The following is a 16,645-nucleotide window of genomic DNA, read 5'->3' as shown; positions in this document are numbered from 1 at the left end:
AGAAAAAGGAGGTCTAGGAAGAAGCGCTCACCGTGTCGAGTCTGAGGAGCCGTCTGCACTCTTTGTTTACTGTTGACATTTTAGAAAGCATTCCTGGTGTGCATCAAACTTTCTTCTCTTCACCGGAGAGATGTTTTCAACATTCGAGCAGTTATCCACAGGAATACAACTAAATGGACCCGGGAATACAGGGTACCTCGCCACAAGATGTAGCTGTTAAAATGCATAGAATGTAATGCAATAACATGGGCCTAATGCAAGAACATTTTCATATTGTTATCCTAAATCTCCCAGAATTGAGTGTAGGCCAACTGCACAATAAGCTTCAACAGACGAAAAAAAAATGTATTTAGCAGCGCCAGTAGTCATGTTAGAGGACCCGACATATAAATATTAATAATACAGCTGCCAACGACGTGAAGTGGACTTTTGACATCATTTTTTATAGCCCCTAAAAAAAGATCAGAAGTCTTCATGTTATTTAAAACACAGAACTTTTACCTCCCATGTGAATAACTTGTTTGTTCTCTGTTGGGTCTAAAAATATTAACACAGAGCTATTATTATTTTATTTGTTTTAGATGCTCACTTCAGTGAGTTGCACTTATTCCGATAGATCATTACTGACATTTAAGACAGAACGTCACGGAGCGAGAACAGGACCCTCACTGTTAGCCGAGGCTCAATATATACTGTGTGACAAAGAACTGATCAAAACTGGAGCAATGACAAGAGGATGTAAAATAAAATGCCCCAAATGAACAAAAGCAGACATAAATCTGTTCCTCTGTTGCTTTTTATACGTCTTCTCTACGCGTCCTTCCGGTGAGTGATAATTCATTTCAACAATCTCTGTGCTCTGTGTGCTCCCCGCCTGCTTAGATGTGAAAAGGCTAGCATGAGCTCTACTTTATTCGTGAAGACGCCCATTACCAGCAGCGGTAGCTGGTCCGAGGTCTGCTGCACACATACATTCACAATGACGCATGATTTCAAAGTGTAAAGAAGTTCCAGCCTTCATGGGAGGAATCCACATGAAGCCGAGGAGAACAAGCAAAGTGCACACGTACCGAAGCTACATCTCTGTGGCCGTCTCTCAGCACGACAGCTTCCCGAGGAAAAGAGCACTTGCATGCCGTGAAATAACGACAGAAATAAAGATCTGAAACGGGAAGTCTGTGAAGGGATAATTGCAGCCTTTTTCTTTGCTTGACATTTCACTGGATCTTTAGCCTGAGGGTATTCCAACAAGCAGGTGGAATTAGGAGTAGTCGTGAGCCACTGCTGAGAATTCACAGAAAGTGCAGATGATAATGACGTCTCTCTCTCTCTCTGATGTATTTCTTTGAAAAGAGCTTGGTCTGTTGTTCCCCCGTCTGACAGGCATGCTAACTGTAGGAGATCCCACTCTGGTGCGCAAACCCATTTGCGGCACCACAGGACACCCACACAGAGAGCCTTCAAGCTCACTTCACGGTTGATGGCTGCCGTCTTTCGTTGACCAATCTATGGTACCACCAACCTGACTGGTGTTTGGAGGGAGCTGATTTGAGCTACATTTACGTGTAGCAATGGCAGCTATCACTGAAACAGATCGAAAACACAACAAACCAAAATCCATCTGCCTCCGGGCCTATTTCAACATGTCGGTTTGACTTTAAAGAAACGCAACACTGGTTGAAGGTGTTGATCAAACCAGAGGGAAGCAAGAAAGAAACAACCGAAACACAAACAAATCGCAAAAAACTAAATTAGCAGGTTTTAATTGCGAGGCTATGATTTAAACCTATGAAAAACCAGTGGGGAAAAAAAGGAAGCACATGAAAGAGAAAAGCTTTGGAGCACCGGAAAGACACAAGAGGTACAAGGATGTCTTTGGTGTGTGCTTTCTAGTGAAGGAGACAGAATAAGTGGGCAAAAGAGGAGAATGATTCAAGTCAAGCCAAAGCAAAGGCAGCAGAGGCTCATGTCATCCCCCTCGCTCTTCACAGATCATTGTTGAAAATAACAATTGCCCAAGGCAGAAAAGGACAGCCGTGAATGTACGAGTGCATCCCTGACCCTGTTTCGCTGCCTGAAACCCGCCATCCAGGCAAGCAACATACTTCTCAGCCATGCTAGTAGCGTGGCTTTAGGGTTGACGATGTTAGTTATCTGCTCGCTCCAACACTTTGGTCCAGACTGAAATGTCTCATGGATGGATTGACAGGGAATTTTGTACAGATACTCGTTGGTGATCCCTTGACTTTTCCTTTGAGGTTGAAATTTGTGGTTTTGAGTAAAATGTCTCAACAACAATAGTTTGGTAGAGAGTTTCATGTCCCAGAGAGGATGGTTTGTAATAACTTTGGTAATGTTCTGACATCGAGCACCATCATCAGGTTAAAAGTTCAACTGGTCGGTTTATAACCAAACTTGAACTTTGTGATAGTTCGCAAGGCACCAAACTAAAACGGAGACAATGGCGGACATCAAACATCGGCATGTTAGCATTGTCATTGTGAGCATGCTGACATTTAGCTCTAAACGCTGCTGTGCCAAAGTACAGCCTCACAGAGCCACTAGCCGTAGACTCTAGACCTCGGTACAACCAGGAGTGGCCTCGGGCCTAGGGTGTGGGGCGCCCAACCACTAAGGCCACCAGATTCCATCCACATCTCTCATAAACATATTCAAATCATCAGACATGATGAACTCCTCAAGTCACTAAAGCTTTAAAAGAAGAAAATGCTCTCGTTCTTTAAGTATACAGGAAAAGAGAAAGCTTACAACGAGGCAAAGTGCAGACGTGGAGAGACAATGCCAAAGACAGAGCAGAGTAGTGATTACTACCTAGATTGTAGTAAAGGTGTATATTTTAGAGCTCTGCTGCTACTGAATTAGACTGTGAGGAGAAGAGCCAGAAGATGCAAATGAGGAAAACACAAGGAGACGTAGGGGTGTGTGCAAAATGACAATATTAGATCGCGAACGGTTGAAATGTCTCCATGATCTGCATTTACAACTACTGATGCGGTTTCATCCTGGAGGTGATGTAATGTAGCCCTGGTGTGTTCTATGTGGAGCGCTACGCGAGACTCTGCTTAGAAAATAGCCTTTTAAATGCTACATTGTTTGTCGACAATATGGAAACATTGGAGGCGGTTGTGTGCTCTGATTAATTTGTCATAATTTAGTTCGAATGAAAACTCAACTCCTGGCATTTGCTCCTTGTGTTCTTCACCCGTTTTGAAGAAGGAAATAACTTCAATAACAGGAAAAGCAGCTTTAAAAATAAGACAATTTATTTTTAAATAAATTCTGTGTGGTGGATTATATTTAAGAGTAGTGATTCATGTGGATTTTAAAAACTACCTGAGATATTTTTGGGAAAAGTAACTGATACATATATAAAGAAACGTTAAACAAACTTTTATTATTGAGAACATCATTTTATATGGTGTTTTGTCACAATTCTTTTAAATAGGGAAATTAATTTGGTTGTCCTGTTGAGGAACTTGCAAAACAGTCTTAAAAACCGACATTAAAAAGAACTAACACGACTCTAGATTGTGATCGTGCCTGAAAAGAAACGGGTGATATAACATTTTCACCATATCACCCACCCCTAAGGAGGAGGAGGAGAAAGGTGAAAGAAAGCTGTCGGAGGAGTCGAGAGGAGCGGAAAACTAAAGACGTTCAAGACGAAGGAGCAACTAGAGAACCTGTGAAGTAACACACACAAAACAAAATATGTGGAAGGTCAAGAAAAGGAAGAGTGTGGAGGAGGAGAAAATGGAGGCGTGTGGGTGAAAAATAAACTAAGCATTCTTCTGATGAGAGTGTTTGCTTTTGAATTATCCCAAATGATTAAAATGGGGGAAATGAATGTCCGTCCACGAAAAAAGGAAACTAAGCAACACAACTTCTGACATCACTGTGGCGGCGCGATGAAGCAACGGGTGACACTCTGACCAAAACAATCCAAACTGCTCTGTTCGCTCGAAGTGGAAGCCAATGAAAGCTACAAAGCTGCTTCACCTAACGCCAAAGAGAAATACTGTGTGTGTCCTTTTGATTACCTTGATTCATGGATCCAGAGGAGTTGCAGGGAATACAAGACTCTGTATATACCGCAGCAAGCTCTACCCCCCCCCCCCCCCTCAGGTCTTCGGTCGTTAACGAATAACAACTCCCCCGTCTGCCTGAGATATTTATTTTGGCAGACAAAAAAAAAAAAAAAGGCATTCACCTTGTGTGTCCTCCACCATCTGTCTCTGCTGGAGGGAGGTTGCCTGAGGTTTGAGGTGAGCTCTTAAATGCAGAGGGGAAAAGACGGCCTCCTCTCAAATCTGCCTCACCGATCACCTCGACTCCCAGGACAAAAAGTCAACGGCAGAATAAGGAGTTACTCCTTTGTGCTTTCAAGTGACCAAAAAGGAAAGAATGTATTTCAATTAGACGTCGTTTAAAAAGCCGTCTCGTACATTGTGAGTATGTGGCGCGCACATCAATGGATCACTTTTGTGTTGCTTGCATTAGTCTGTAAAATGGGGGAAAAAAAAAAAGAAAGCTGGTGTTTCACGGAGGATCCTTCTCATTAATACGTAATGAGGTTATTTCCACTCGTTGTACTGACTACCCAAGCTTCTCCTACATGACTGTACAAAAAAAAAAACTCCTAAATGTGGAGACTTATTATTCAAATATTCTGTTTGCTATTTCACCGTTTGAAATGGAGAAGATGTCACATCTACAAATCTCGGCAAACAACGCTGCGCCTGCTACCAAACCCCTGAGTGCATATTGGTGCTTTTGAAGGACGGAGTTTTGTAGAAAAGAATAGCGCTGCTTAGCAGACTGCATGTAGATCTGCAGCATAATCAGAATGCATGATCAGTTTTATTCAGAATGCATACAGGGGGGGGACAAAACCATGCAAACACAAACACAGTTTCAAACACAACGATCCCAAACATAGATCAGATTAGACTGAATGCATCGTTTGCATGCATTTCTTAGCCGTAACGGCATTGTGGTAATTAGCACTTGTTCTTAAAGCAACATGATGCAGTCGACTGAGCAGTAACGAAGACAAATCCTGAATCCAACTTTCAAAGATCACGACCACCACAATATACAGCATTTAAACCTGCAAGAGACTCTTTTTTGGGGCATATTCGCTCTCATTTTAGCTGTATTTTTAAGGGAAGTATCTGTCTTTTTAGCTGATAAATCCTCCACTGTGTTCACCAGCTAGTTACTATCTCTGCCTCTCTTCTGGTGCTGGGCAGAGTGCAGAGGATCACTGCAGAGAACTACGCAGATGAGAGCGGTGAGAGTGAACCAAAGCAGTAAACCTGTGGGTCATAAAAACCAAAACAATGAACTGAAATGTCGAGTCAGGTGATAATTCTCTATGGGTACGTTACTATGGAGAACCCCTTTTCACATTCAAGTAGTCATGTGATGCAGTCATGAAATATGGATTATAACAGCTTTAAGATAACAGGGGCCAAGACCTAAAAAAAACAAAACAAACATGACGAGCATGCAGACAACCTACACCGTCAAAGACAACCATCAACATTTGAAACCAACAAGGATATAATGAACACATACAGCAGTGCATCTGGAGCCAATTCAAATCAGATCAATGAGTTTCATTTGTCGGTATTGTCTTGCTAATTTGCAAAGAAACACCGAAATGGCGAAATATTTACAGCAGCACTTGATATTATGTCGCCACATACAAAAGGAAGAAGTAAAGCCATTCACAGTATGCTGGTGGTAAGTACACACCCAGGTACAACCCACCAGCAGGTTAACAACTCATTGAGCATGCTGGACAAAGAATCCCCCAGTGTGGCCACATGGCTTTGTAAAAGCCCTTTGGAAACAAAAACAAAACACAGCTTTCTTTTTTTCTCTCATACAAAACAGCCATCGCTACACCAGACACTGTAAGCTTTTTTTTTTTTTTTAATCACTTGAAGACTCAGCACAAGTTCTCTAAGACCGGCGGGTGGTAACCAGATATGAGCGCTCGACTTCTTAGTTAGAGGCTACCTTGGAAAAACGGCCTTACGCCGCAGCGGGGGGTGGGGGGGGGGAGAGACAGGACAAGCCACGGCCCTTATCTCTCATCCCGTCTTTTATCAGAATTGCTTCCCTGATTCTGTTCTCTTCATCTCCCACTCCCTTCTTCTGTCAACTCCCTCCCTCACACTCCCCTCTGCGTGGCCCTCCTCAAACACTTGACTAAAAACTAAGCCGCGGTAGGAGACTCTCCGTCTCCCTGCCCCTCTTCCATATATGACTGAATGAGTCACTGACGAGTCCTGAAAACTGGCTTCGAGCGTAGTAAGGAAGCCGGGGAGCAAATGATTGGCGGTGAGGGCGGGGGAGTGGAGAGGACGTGGAGCGAAGCAGACCTGAATGAGACTGAAAGAAAGAGGGGAGGGGAAAGCAGAGTGACGGGGGAAAAAATGAAGCATGACAGGGAGAGGCAGACAATTAGAGACCCAAACAAAATGGGTAAATATAAATGGAGAGTAACAAGGGAGAGGGAGCAGAGAGGGAAGGAGGAGGCAGTCTGATAAATTATGCTCCAACCTAAGATCTAATCAGATGTCTTGAGGCTAAAGCAGAGATCATCACACTCCCTCAAAGGGACAACACAGTCACCAGCCGGATCCCGATTCCACCACCCTGGAGGGGGCCGAGCCGAGCCCATTTCCACCCGCTAACTGCGCGCCTTTGAAGTTTTTATTGGAGGGCAGCTCGCTGATGAAGTCACACAGCATGGACGGAGCAGAGACGCCTCCGAGACGACCACGCAGCTCGGTTTGTCTTCTGCTGTGTTAAAGCAGAGGCGAGATCCAGATGATGGAGACGAAGCGATGAAACAAACGGCAGCGTTTTATCAGAAGAGTAGCGACACCTCAACTCACCGGTTAGAGGCATAGTGAGCATAAATGACAAAGAAATGAACAAATGATGGGCCGTTTAGGGATTCAGCAGTAGAGTGAGTGCACACAATGAAAGCAATGCCTGTACGATGTAATGGATTGCTATGAATAACATAGTCCTGTCACACCTTTGTGAGAATTATTTTTTTGGTTTTGAATATTTTTGTTGTGACTGTGTCAGAGGCTCTTAGAGGCTGTGTTTGTGTTGTAAGGTGGATGTAATATTTTGTCCAAAACAACAACAGTATTAGCAGAATACAATAAGCTCATCACACATATATTAGTTTCCACATGTATATTAGCACATGTGCCTAAAAATAAACTCTTGCCGTAATGAATGTTTTATTTACAGCATTTCTGCTTGAACATATCTTCTTTCGTTCACATTTGATTGGACTGCTGAAAGTGGGCGGGCTTAGAATGCCGCGTGATACAGAGCAGATTGATTGATATCATGATTCTATTGGTAGAAAGTGTTAAAAAAGGCATTTTTAATTTCCTCAAATATCCAGTATTATTTAGGCTCAATGAAAGAGGTGTTTGTTGCAGGCGTATTGTATTGCATTGCATTATACTGTACAGGCTCTTATTCTGCCCCCCCCCCCCCCTCACAGCCCTGCCATTGCCGACATATGTCCATCAACAGCTACGTATCTTCTTAAAGTGCCGTTGAACGACACACTGGATCGCAACCTCCTCGCTGTCAATCACTCCGGATAAGAGCACCGACTTAAGTGCCTGAAATGTAAATGTAAAGTAAATGACGCTGATGCTGAAGTTGTTGTGGTGCCCGTGCTGCAGCGTGCAGCCGTAAGAGCAGCCTCTGTGTCTTCCCGAGTGTGTTTAATCTGTGACTGATGGATGTAGCACCAAGACAACGATTGTAATTATCATCATCATTGTAAAACATTCATCATAACCATCATCAACATAATAGTTATCTCCCTCTGTCACCAGCCAGCCATTATCAAAACCACAATCACTCACGTGTGCGTCCGCACACACTCAAGACTCCGACGATATATAAATAAAATAAAAAAATCAGGCACAAGATCATCAGCATTACCCGCGTGAAAAAAACAAAAAAAAGAACATCTACCCGTCTTTGAAGGCACACGCACACAGCAAACCGGCACACACTCAGAGTTCACGTTATTAATACATGTGGCTGTATTATCTCATCTGCATAGATAAAGTGACCCATCACCATGCAGTCTACGCCTCTGGCTAATCACAGAGGCTCACACTGAGCCCGTCTGGAAGGAAAGATTTCCGTCTGAGCAGCCACGATTTTCCCAGGCTAACCCGGGCCACATCCAATGGCTAATATAGAAATTAAAGGTGCAGACACATTTCCGGGGGCGGCGGTCCATTGCAGGCAGTGGTGCACACATCTGAAAGAGTGTCAACGAGGACGTCTCAATTATTCATTCAGTGGCTGATTTATGTGGTTTCATATGGTGCATATTAAAAGTCTTCGGGAGGCCCAGGGAAGCCAAGGGTGGTTTATATAACGGCTATTAATTGGGACCTTCCATCGTTCTCTTTGCTCAGAGTACGCAAACGGCTATGGTTAAAGGTGCTGTACTCTGCATGAAGGCAAACATATGCAGAGGAGATAATACAGCGGTAAAAAAAAAAAAAACTCCAGCGTCTCTTAAATCTAGTTCAGTTGTACAGAAGCACAACAAAAGTGTAGAAGGACAGAGAGACAGCCGTTATATCCAGTCTCATTAGCATAATTAAAACAGTGAGAATTTTTGCAGTGAGCCGACAACTTTGTGTGGAAATTCTAGGCTCAGCTTTTTGCTGATCAAAGAGAATTGCTCATTTGGAATGTATGCACATACATCTATCAAAAGTATATGAAAAACAGCCGGTGAGTCGTGGATCAGAGGTGCTAGTTCTCAACATTGCTGCTATTTCTACAGACTCATTCATTCACACTGCATTGCATTTGTGCTTGGGTACTTAGATGGTGTTTGTGCATGCATGCATGCATGGATGGATGGATACACAAGTCCATGCAGATTTGGACAAGATAAGGTCTTTGTGTTGACAAAGTCGCATTTTCTCCTCCACGGATAAAACACATGGAGAAGTATAGGTCTTTGTCTCATCGGGGAAGTGGAGTGAAGGCAAAGTTGTGCTTCGTTACTGTCAAACTGCCCCCGGAAGTCATCATCAGGAGCAACAACACCTTCTTAACCTGTCTGAGAATGGAAAATGATTGGGAGAGAATTGGCAAAAGAGTGAGTGGGAGAGTGAGTGAGTGAGAAAGAGAGAGAGACTGATTGATTTTAAAAAAAAGAAAAAGAACAAGAGACAAAGAGAGGCAATAAAAGAGAGAGGAGCGTAAAGTAAAAGGGGGGAAAGAGCTGGAGAGATGGATGATGATGAGAGGCTTGATCCATGAAAGAGGCAGTAAACACCAAAACTCTTTAAAAAGGTGCACTGTGTAATACCTGGCACCACACGCCCTAAATAAATAGGGTGAAGCATTTCACCTCTACTGGTGGGTCCATGCAATCTCAACTTACAGTCATCAGTTAAGGAGAACCTTGCTACTTTCAGCTTATTCAGAAGCCCAATCAGAATGTAAAGCTACGGATAAGTATTATGTTTGTCTCCTCTTTGTCAGCAAACAAAACTTTATCATAACTTGACGGTGTCAGCTGCAGCAGGAAGAGTATTTCCCTCCCGCTGCTGCACCACCACAGGTATGACACCTAGTAATCAACGACCTGAAAGCTCCCATCAGACAGCAGCGCGGCGGAGAGCTTCTCAGCAGGGCTACCCCTGAGCGTCTGACAAGACAAATGTAAAATACCTTGAGCCAAATAGCCTGATTCAGAGTTACAGTCGGGGGTGTTGCCTTGATTATGAACATGAGCTGAACTTCAGAGACGACCAGAAGGACCTCGAACTTAAAGTTTCATTCGCTCCATTGTCGCACTCCTCCCACACTCAAACAACAACGAGGTACAAAGACACAAAATTGTAGTCGGGAGGAGTGAATCTAATACATGCATCCAACCGCTTTCAAGACAATTCACCAAAAAATGACAAATGTCAACTTCATGGTGGCCCGAGAGCAAAAGTCAGAGGATCAGCAGCAGAACACATCTTCTGGGAGAACGCCGGTGCCAATATCTCAGAGAAGAAGTTGAGATATTTCCCTGGAAAAGTGTAAACGTTGACCTGCTGGTGGCGCCAGATAAAAGGTCAGAGTACGTAGGATTCATCCAAAGGAGAACATGAACGTCTGCAGCGAATTTCATGGCAGTCCAACCAACAGTTACTAAAATGTTTCAGTCTGGACCAGAGTGGAAGACCAACCAACCAACCGACTGACAGTGCCATCTCTAGATCCAGATGCCTCTCATGTTTTTTCTGTGTACAAGTTTAAGCTCACTGCCTTATTGCACACACACACACACACACACACACACACACACACACACACACACACACACACACGCACACGCACACCACCCCCCCCCCCCCTCAATATCCGCATCAGCTTCTGACTGATGCTCTTTTCACAGCACAATGCCAGCCTAAAATACGCAGATAATGAAAACACAGACACTCCTGCACACACCAAATGAGTCCATGTGTTCGTTGACGGCGCGCTAAGGACGCTTCCCTTCGCTCCTCTAGTGATAGCCTCTATTGTTGGTATTGTGTGGGAGGGAGACACTGATTTGCCGCGGCCGGTATAATTCTCTCATTACGAGTTCAGAAGGGGAGAAGTGGCACAGGGAGGGATGGAGGGATGAAGGCCCGGAGGCACGACGTGCCACAAAGAGCAAAGCCCGACTGATAATGGAGCAAATCCATCAGTCTCTCGCTCTCCATCGCGGGCCCGTCTCTCGTCACCCATCCCACAGGCCTTACTGAGCTTTAGATGGAAGTCATTTCAGAAAGCTCGGAGAGGAAAGTGGCTCTGAAGAAGAGGGGAAAATGGAGTACGAGCGGTTTTAGCGGCGCCATAATGCCGCGCAATCTGGCAAAGGGAGGGAGACAGATAGGGAGGCTGAAAAAGAAGTGCAGATGGAGGGAGGGAGGGAGACGCAGACATTCAGGGACACACAATGCAAGAGGTGGTTTTTGGGATCAGTCTTTGTTGCTCTCTTTAGGCGAGTTTAGCAGCAGCACAGAGCTGTTAGTGTGCTTATTTTAAACCACAAGGTTGCTGTGACCTTCCTTCTAAAATCCCATTCACTCCCCGACCCTCCCTAAACCCTCTCTTGCTCCGGCTATGGCTCATTGCTCTCATCATTGGTTCAATTTTGCAAGCATATGCATGTCCAAGAAAGTCCATGAACCCCCTTGAGGGTATTTTACAGAGACCCCTGACTCCTCCTCACGATACTCTCCGGTCTTTAAGACTGTTGGCTCGGTGTTCAATCACCATAACAACCTCACCTTAACAACAATGACTCCAGTAACCTTGGCCATCCATTAGCCTGTCGAAGAACAAAAGCTGTTTCCATAGGGAGCCATTAGACGAATATAGCTCTGGGTTAGGGAAGTATCCAATACACCAGATGGGCTGCGCTTTGTACTAGCTCCAGGGCTGGACAGCAGTCTCACAGACCGTTATTGAGAGGGAGAAATTAGGCTAAATCGGTGTAACACATGGAAAATGTTCAGGTTCGATGCTTGAGTCAGTCCAAGAATGTCAAACTGCATGTGGACACCGATTATTGCCCAAAGCAAGGCAGATATAAGCACGCTCAATGTGTTCGTACTTTTAACCAAACTGTTCTCATATCTAATTCTTTTGTGTGTGATTTCCTCAGGTTTAACATTACCCATCAACCCTCAAGAAGACACTGGTTTCTATTATAGTTTGACAGTGAATGTTGGAGATGAGTGCCAGGTTGTGCCTTCATGTATTGCCATTACATTCGAGTCATAGAGCTAAGCATCACCTTGACTGACAAAAGAAAAAATACTTGGCAATATTTGTCAGTGAACAACACTCACTGAAGGTAAATCCAGAATTCTCAATGTCTGTTTTAACCATCCCTGCTCTTTTTCTAAAAGAAATGATCAAAATATTAGTTATTTGGTATAAAAATATAAAATATTGGAATTAGTTATCAAAATAACTAATACAATCTAAAATGTTGGTTCACCTCAAGATATGCAATATCTGGCTTCCATCTTTATTTAGATCAGGAAAAAGAGGCACAACTTAAGAAACACATCATGACTTATATTTATCACAGAGCAGGTGACGCATGTTTGCATCCTGACAGGAGTAAGTGTTTAAGGACTAAAATAGCTGTTAAATGACCAAAGATCGGTGGGTATTTACCTTTCAGTAAAATCAGATGCTTCGCTCTCTTATTCAAATGTAATGGTAATACATGAGAGGCAACATCACTCCGTAATGAACCCTCCGAAACTCTGCTTTAATGACGCCACCATTACCATGTATTTTCCCCGCAAGTCCTGCAGCATGAATAAACCCCCAAATTGCAAGGAGCAAGTCCAAACACAGTGCTGTAATATTAAAGTGAGCTGCCTTATATGCATGAGCGCTTTACCGCCACAGACGCCAGAAAGGTCGAAAATCGCTTTCATCACACGTGTTGGGGAAATGTCCGGACATATTTATCAAAGTGTCTGCCCTCCAACAAAGAGCACCGAACACTGGGGTCTGAAGCTGGAGGTGACGGGAACGAGAGGGATTGAAACAATGCATCTCATTTGTCATTGTTGCGCCCCTGTCCTGTCCAAAGGACGGAGATAATTCCACAGAAAAAAAAGCCGCCAGACAGCTTCTCAGCTCGAGTTGTGAATTTTACATCTATTATGTATAAGGGCTGGGCTCGCTAGCCAGCCAGTCCTGACTATCAGTCAGAGCTGGGGATGTGTCACCTGTCTCTTACCGTCCCATATGGTTTCCCCTGAATGACGTTGCAGCTGTACCTCCTGGCTACAGAGCAGATAACAGCACAGTGTGTGTGTGTGTGTGTTATTCTGTCAAGTGGTTTTGTACGGCATGACGAAGTGCATCTACGGTACCTGCGCTTGCATGTGTTTCTGCATGTATCTGTGTGAGTGTGTGTGTGTGTGTGTGTGTGTGTGTATTCTTGTGTCTGTGTATTTCACCCAGTGAATATTATATTTGTGTTTGCACCCCTATATCCATTTATGTCAGTGCTTCAGTTTGCCTGTGAGTGTGCTTCCCTGTCCGTCTCACAAACGACACCGAATGTGTGTGTGTGTGTGTGTGTGTGTGTGTGTGTGTGTGTGTGTGTGTGTGTGTGTGTTTCTGTCTCACAGGGGGGGAACCGGGGGACGGTTGCGGTGAGGCAGCTGGAGTATAAGACCTCGTTAATGTGACAGAAACAGTAAAACAGTCACCGATGGAACGAGCCGCTGTCGTCTACTTTGCTCGATAACTTGACAGACACAACAAGAAGCAGCGATTTGATTTGTTGAGGCTGCTCTCCAGTTCAGTTCCCAACTCACCTGAGTTAGATAAGTGTCTGGCACAAGTGGAGCTGTGCTGTTATCATTGCTGTGAATACAACAAGTTCACAACAATGTAAGACTTGATTACAAAGTGGCACAGACTGTAGTGGGAAGTGGAGTCACTATTTATGGATTGATTTAGGTCCAGAAATGTTTCGTCGAGGTACCGATCAATAACAGGGCACACACAGCTTTGTTGGGAGGGTGGACAACATAAATAAATGGGACTGTAACTTTAAGCTTCTTCTTCTGTGATGGAAAAGATCGGTGAAAAGTTTTTGGTTATTTTCTTTTCTTGGCACTTGAACATGGCATAAAGTTCGAACAGCCCGTTTCTTCGCCTGACAAAGTTCCACAAAACCAACGTATGTCAAACTGACGCAAGAGGAAAAGAAAGCCAACGGCAAAAATCATTGTTACGACAACCAATCTAATAGATGTCGAGATATTTCACTCATAGATGGAAAACTTTGGCCTCGTTAGCATTTGTCCTTTGGGCACCGTGGATATCTGCAGCAAATTTCCTCAAAAGGTTTTTGAGGTATTTCAGTCTTGACCTAAGTGGTGAACCGGCTGACAGACGAGCATTCCGACCCCTTTGAGCTACACAGCTAGCACGGCTTAAACCAGGTTTGTGCCAATCGCTTGATTCCAAAAGGCTGCTATGGCGAAGGGATGACCTGCCCCCACGCTGCCTCTGATTGGCTAGTAGTCGTTGCCTTCGTTGGTTGGTTTGGTTAGCTTTAGGCACGAGGAGAATAAAGTCACGTCCCGGTCTCTGTCCCTGTCCAGGAAAGTGTTCCGTTTTACCACTTGAGCAGTCGAGTAGGGAAACAAGGCCTCGAGTGCAATAATGCTAATGAACACTCATGATGGGGTATTAATGCAAACTTTAAGGTTTAATTATTTCAGAGCTTGCTCATCTGTTCCCTCATTGGCTTAATGAACTTGTAACTTCATCCCTCTGTTTGGTTTAACTCAAACAAATTGATCGCAAAAAAAAACTTTCGCTGCTATTCTGTCTTTTTTTTTTTCCAGCAGTTTCTAAGTCACGTTAGAATCGTTTCCCACAAACACCACCAGCAAGCATAGCAATGTGTCCTTATGTGATGACCTGCTAGTTTAGCCCGGTAATCAGAGGACGCAGATATTAAGTGTGTGAGTGTACCTGGTAGACGTGGTAGGCGTTGGCAGCTCTGCCCTGCAGGAACACGGAGGGGATCCACACGTTGATGAGAGCGCGATGAGCCCTGAGTGACACAAACAACAAACCGTCCTTACTGCCGTCGCCATTATCATCATAATCATCATTATCACTAAGACAGCAACAGTGTGTCTTTGCGCTGTGCTTGGACAGCTCCAGCAAATTACAGCTCACTCTGGGAAAACTCCTTAAAAATGCAATTTGGTCATGATGTGAGTGTGGAACAACTGAATGAATGCATGAAATCAAACAGTGTTTGAGCTTTGTTCACAGGTAAACTCGAGGAAGAATAACTTACACAATTACGCTGGTAGAAGTGATATTTTACATGGATAATACGTTGTGCTTAACAAGAGAAACTGCAGGGGTAAAACAAAAAAAGAGGTATGAAAAGAGGGAAGGTTGGAGGAGGACAAAGTGAGGGGGAGAGAGTAATGGAGGAGAGATAAAAGAGAAATATTCTTACGTCTCAAAATCTGACAGGCTGGGGTCATCCGACGTCTGGCTTAAATCACCTGGAACCTGGAAAAGAAAAGAGAGGGGGAGATGGATAACAAGTAAGAAAAAAAACAAGACATTTAACATCCAGTTCAAACTCATATAGCAATAAACACACACACACACACACACACACGTCCAATATGTAATTGATTCCCAAACAGAGGTACTTATAGACCCTCGGGGGTACTTCTGCAGAAGATTGTAGAGTAGCTAACTCATTTGCATATGTGGAAACAGTCATGGATAAACAGCTGAAATAGTCGCTAAAAGTCGTGAATAAACAATTAAAATAATTATCTAAAAGTAATTCATAAACAGGCTAAAAGTAATAAATGGTTACATTGTCACTGTGTCTAGGAGTAGTCTATAAACAGTTCAAACCGTAAACTAAATGTACCGGTAAGTTAAGAATAGCTAACGGCTAACTAGGGGAAATGGTTAGCAACCTCCTGCTCCTGCTGCTCCGTGTGGTAGATATACAAACTTAACCAAACCAACCTAATCACTGACAGTTCAACTGTATGAAAAAAATGTAGTAATATCTGACTTTGTCGTATAAATAACCACCACTTTGAAGTCAATTGAAATGACCGTTACTGGTGGTGTTGATGAAGGGACACTTGGTACTAAGGGGTTGTGGGAACCACTGCAATACGCGATACACTGTTCCCTCATCTGAGTCACACACCTGGAATGCCTCTTCATGCGCATATGTGTTATGTGTGTGATGCTATTAGTGTTGAGTATCCTCAGTTAGCAGCGTTCATCCTAATCTGACATTCTTAATGTAAATGTTTGTGTGTGTCTTCATCAAGCCTGGGATTTGTTCCACTCTTTGCAATGCCTCGAGGTCCTTTGAGGAACCAGGCGCAGATGTTGGCCTTCTGGGTGTGTGTGTGTCTGTCTGTGTGTGACAGAGAAAGAGAGTGTGTGTTTGTCTCTTCCCTCCGTTGCTCTCGTCCAGAGCTTGGCCCGTCACCTTCTCTATCTTAAACACCGTCACCACAGCCCCCTTCAATGGGGTCTGTGGTGAGGCTTTGATCAAACCCTCCGAGAGTGTCCCACACAAACGGAAACACACACACCGTGAAAGTAATTGAGGAAGAGAGAGAGAGGGTGAAGTGTACAGGAGGCGAAAAAAGTGACCAGCATGTGGTCATCTGCAGCAGCAGCTATTGGGAGCTGGAAGCATGCAGCAGTCATGCGCCAGAGATGGACACACACACACACACACACACACACACACACACACACACACACACACACACACACACACACACACACACACACACACACACACACACACACACACACACACACACACACACACACACACACACACACACACACACACACACACACACACACACAGAGAGTGGTCCAGCAGAGAACAGCTGAAGCTTGAGGATAAGAGGTCCTATGTTCAGCCTGGGGCTCCCATCACTGCAGCCGGTGTTGGTGTTTGTGTGTGTGTGTGTGTTTGTGTACCACACAG

The 16,645-nt window shown here is 44.1% G+C and overlaps 1 protein-coding gene across 2 annotated transcripts in view; it reads right to left on the bottom strand.

Moving 5' to 3' along the window:
* snx29 (sorting nexin 29) overlaps positions 1–16,645 on the bottom strand; it is a 119,942-nt gene that overhangs the window by 25,547 nt on the left and 77,750 nt on the right. For both annotated transcript variants that reach the window (XM_076093305.1, XM_076093306.1), the window contains exons 17-18: positions 15,116–15,171; positions 14,614–14,695 (exon numbers count right to left, since the gene is read on the bottom strand). In XM_076093305.1, the coding sequence (XP_075949420.1) occupies positions 14,614–14,695; positions 15,116–15,171 (138 nt within the window). The remainder of the gene's footprint in view (positions 1–14,613; positions 14,696–15,115; positions 15,172–16,645) is intronic.

The sequence above is a fragment of the Anarhichas minor genome, unplaced genomic scaffold (assembly GCF_050575085.1).
Source record: "Anarhichas minor isolate MPS153535 unplaced genomic scaffold, ASM5057508v1 ptg000017l, whole genome shotgun sequence".
In the NCBI taxonomy this organism is placed as follows: Eukaryota; Metazoa; Chordata; class Actinopteri; order Perciformes; family Anarhichadidae; genus Anarhichas; species Anarhichas minor.
Note: the sequence above shows the minus strand (reverse complement) of the source record. Positions and strands in the feature narration are given on the sequence as shown.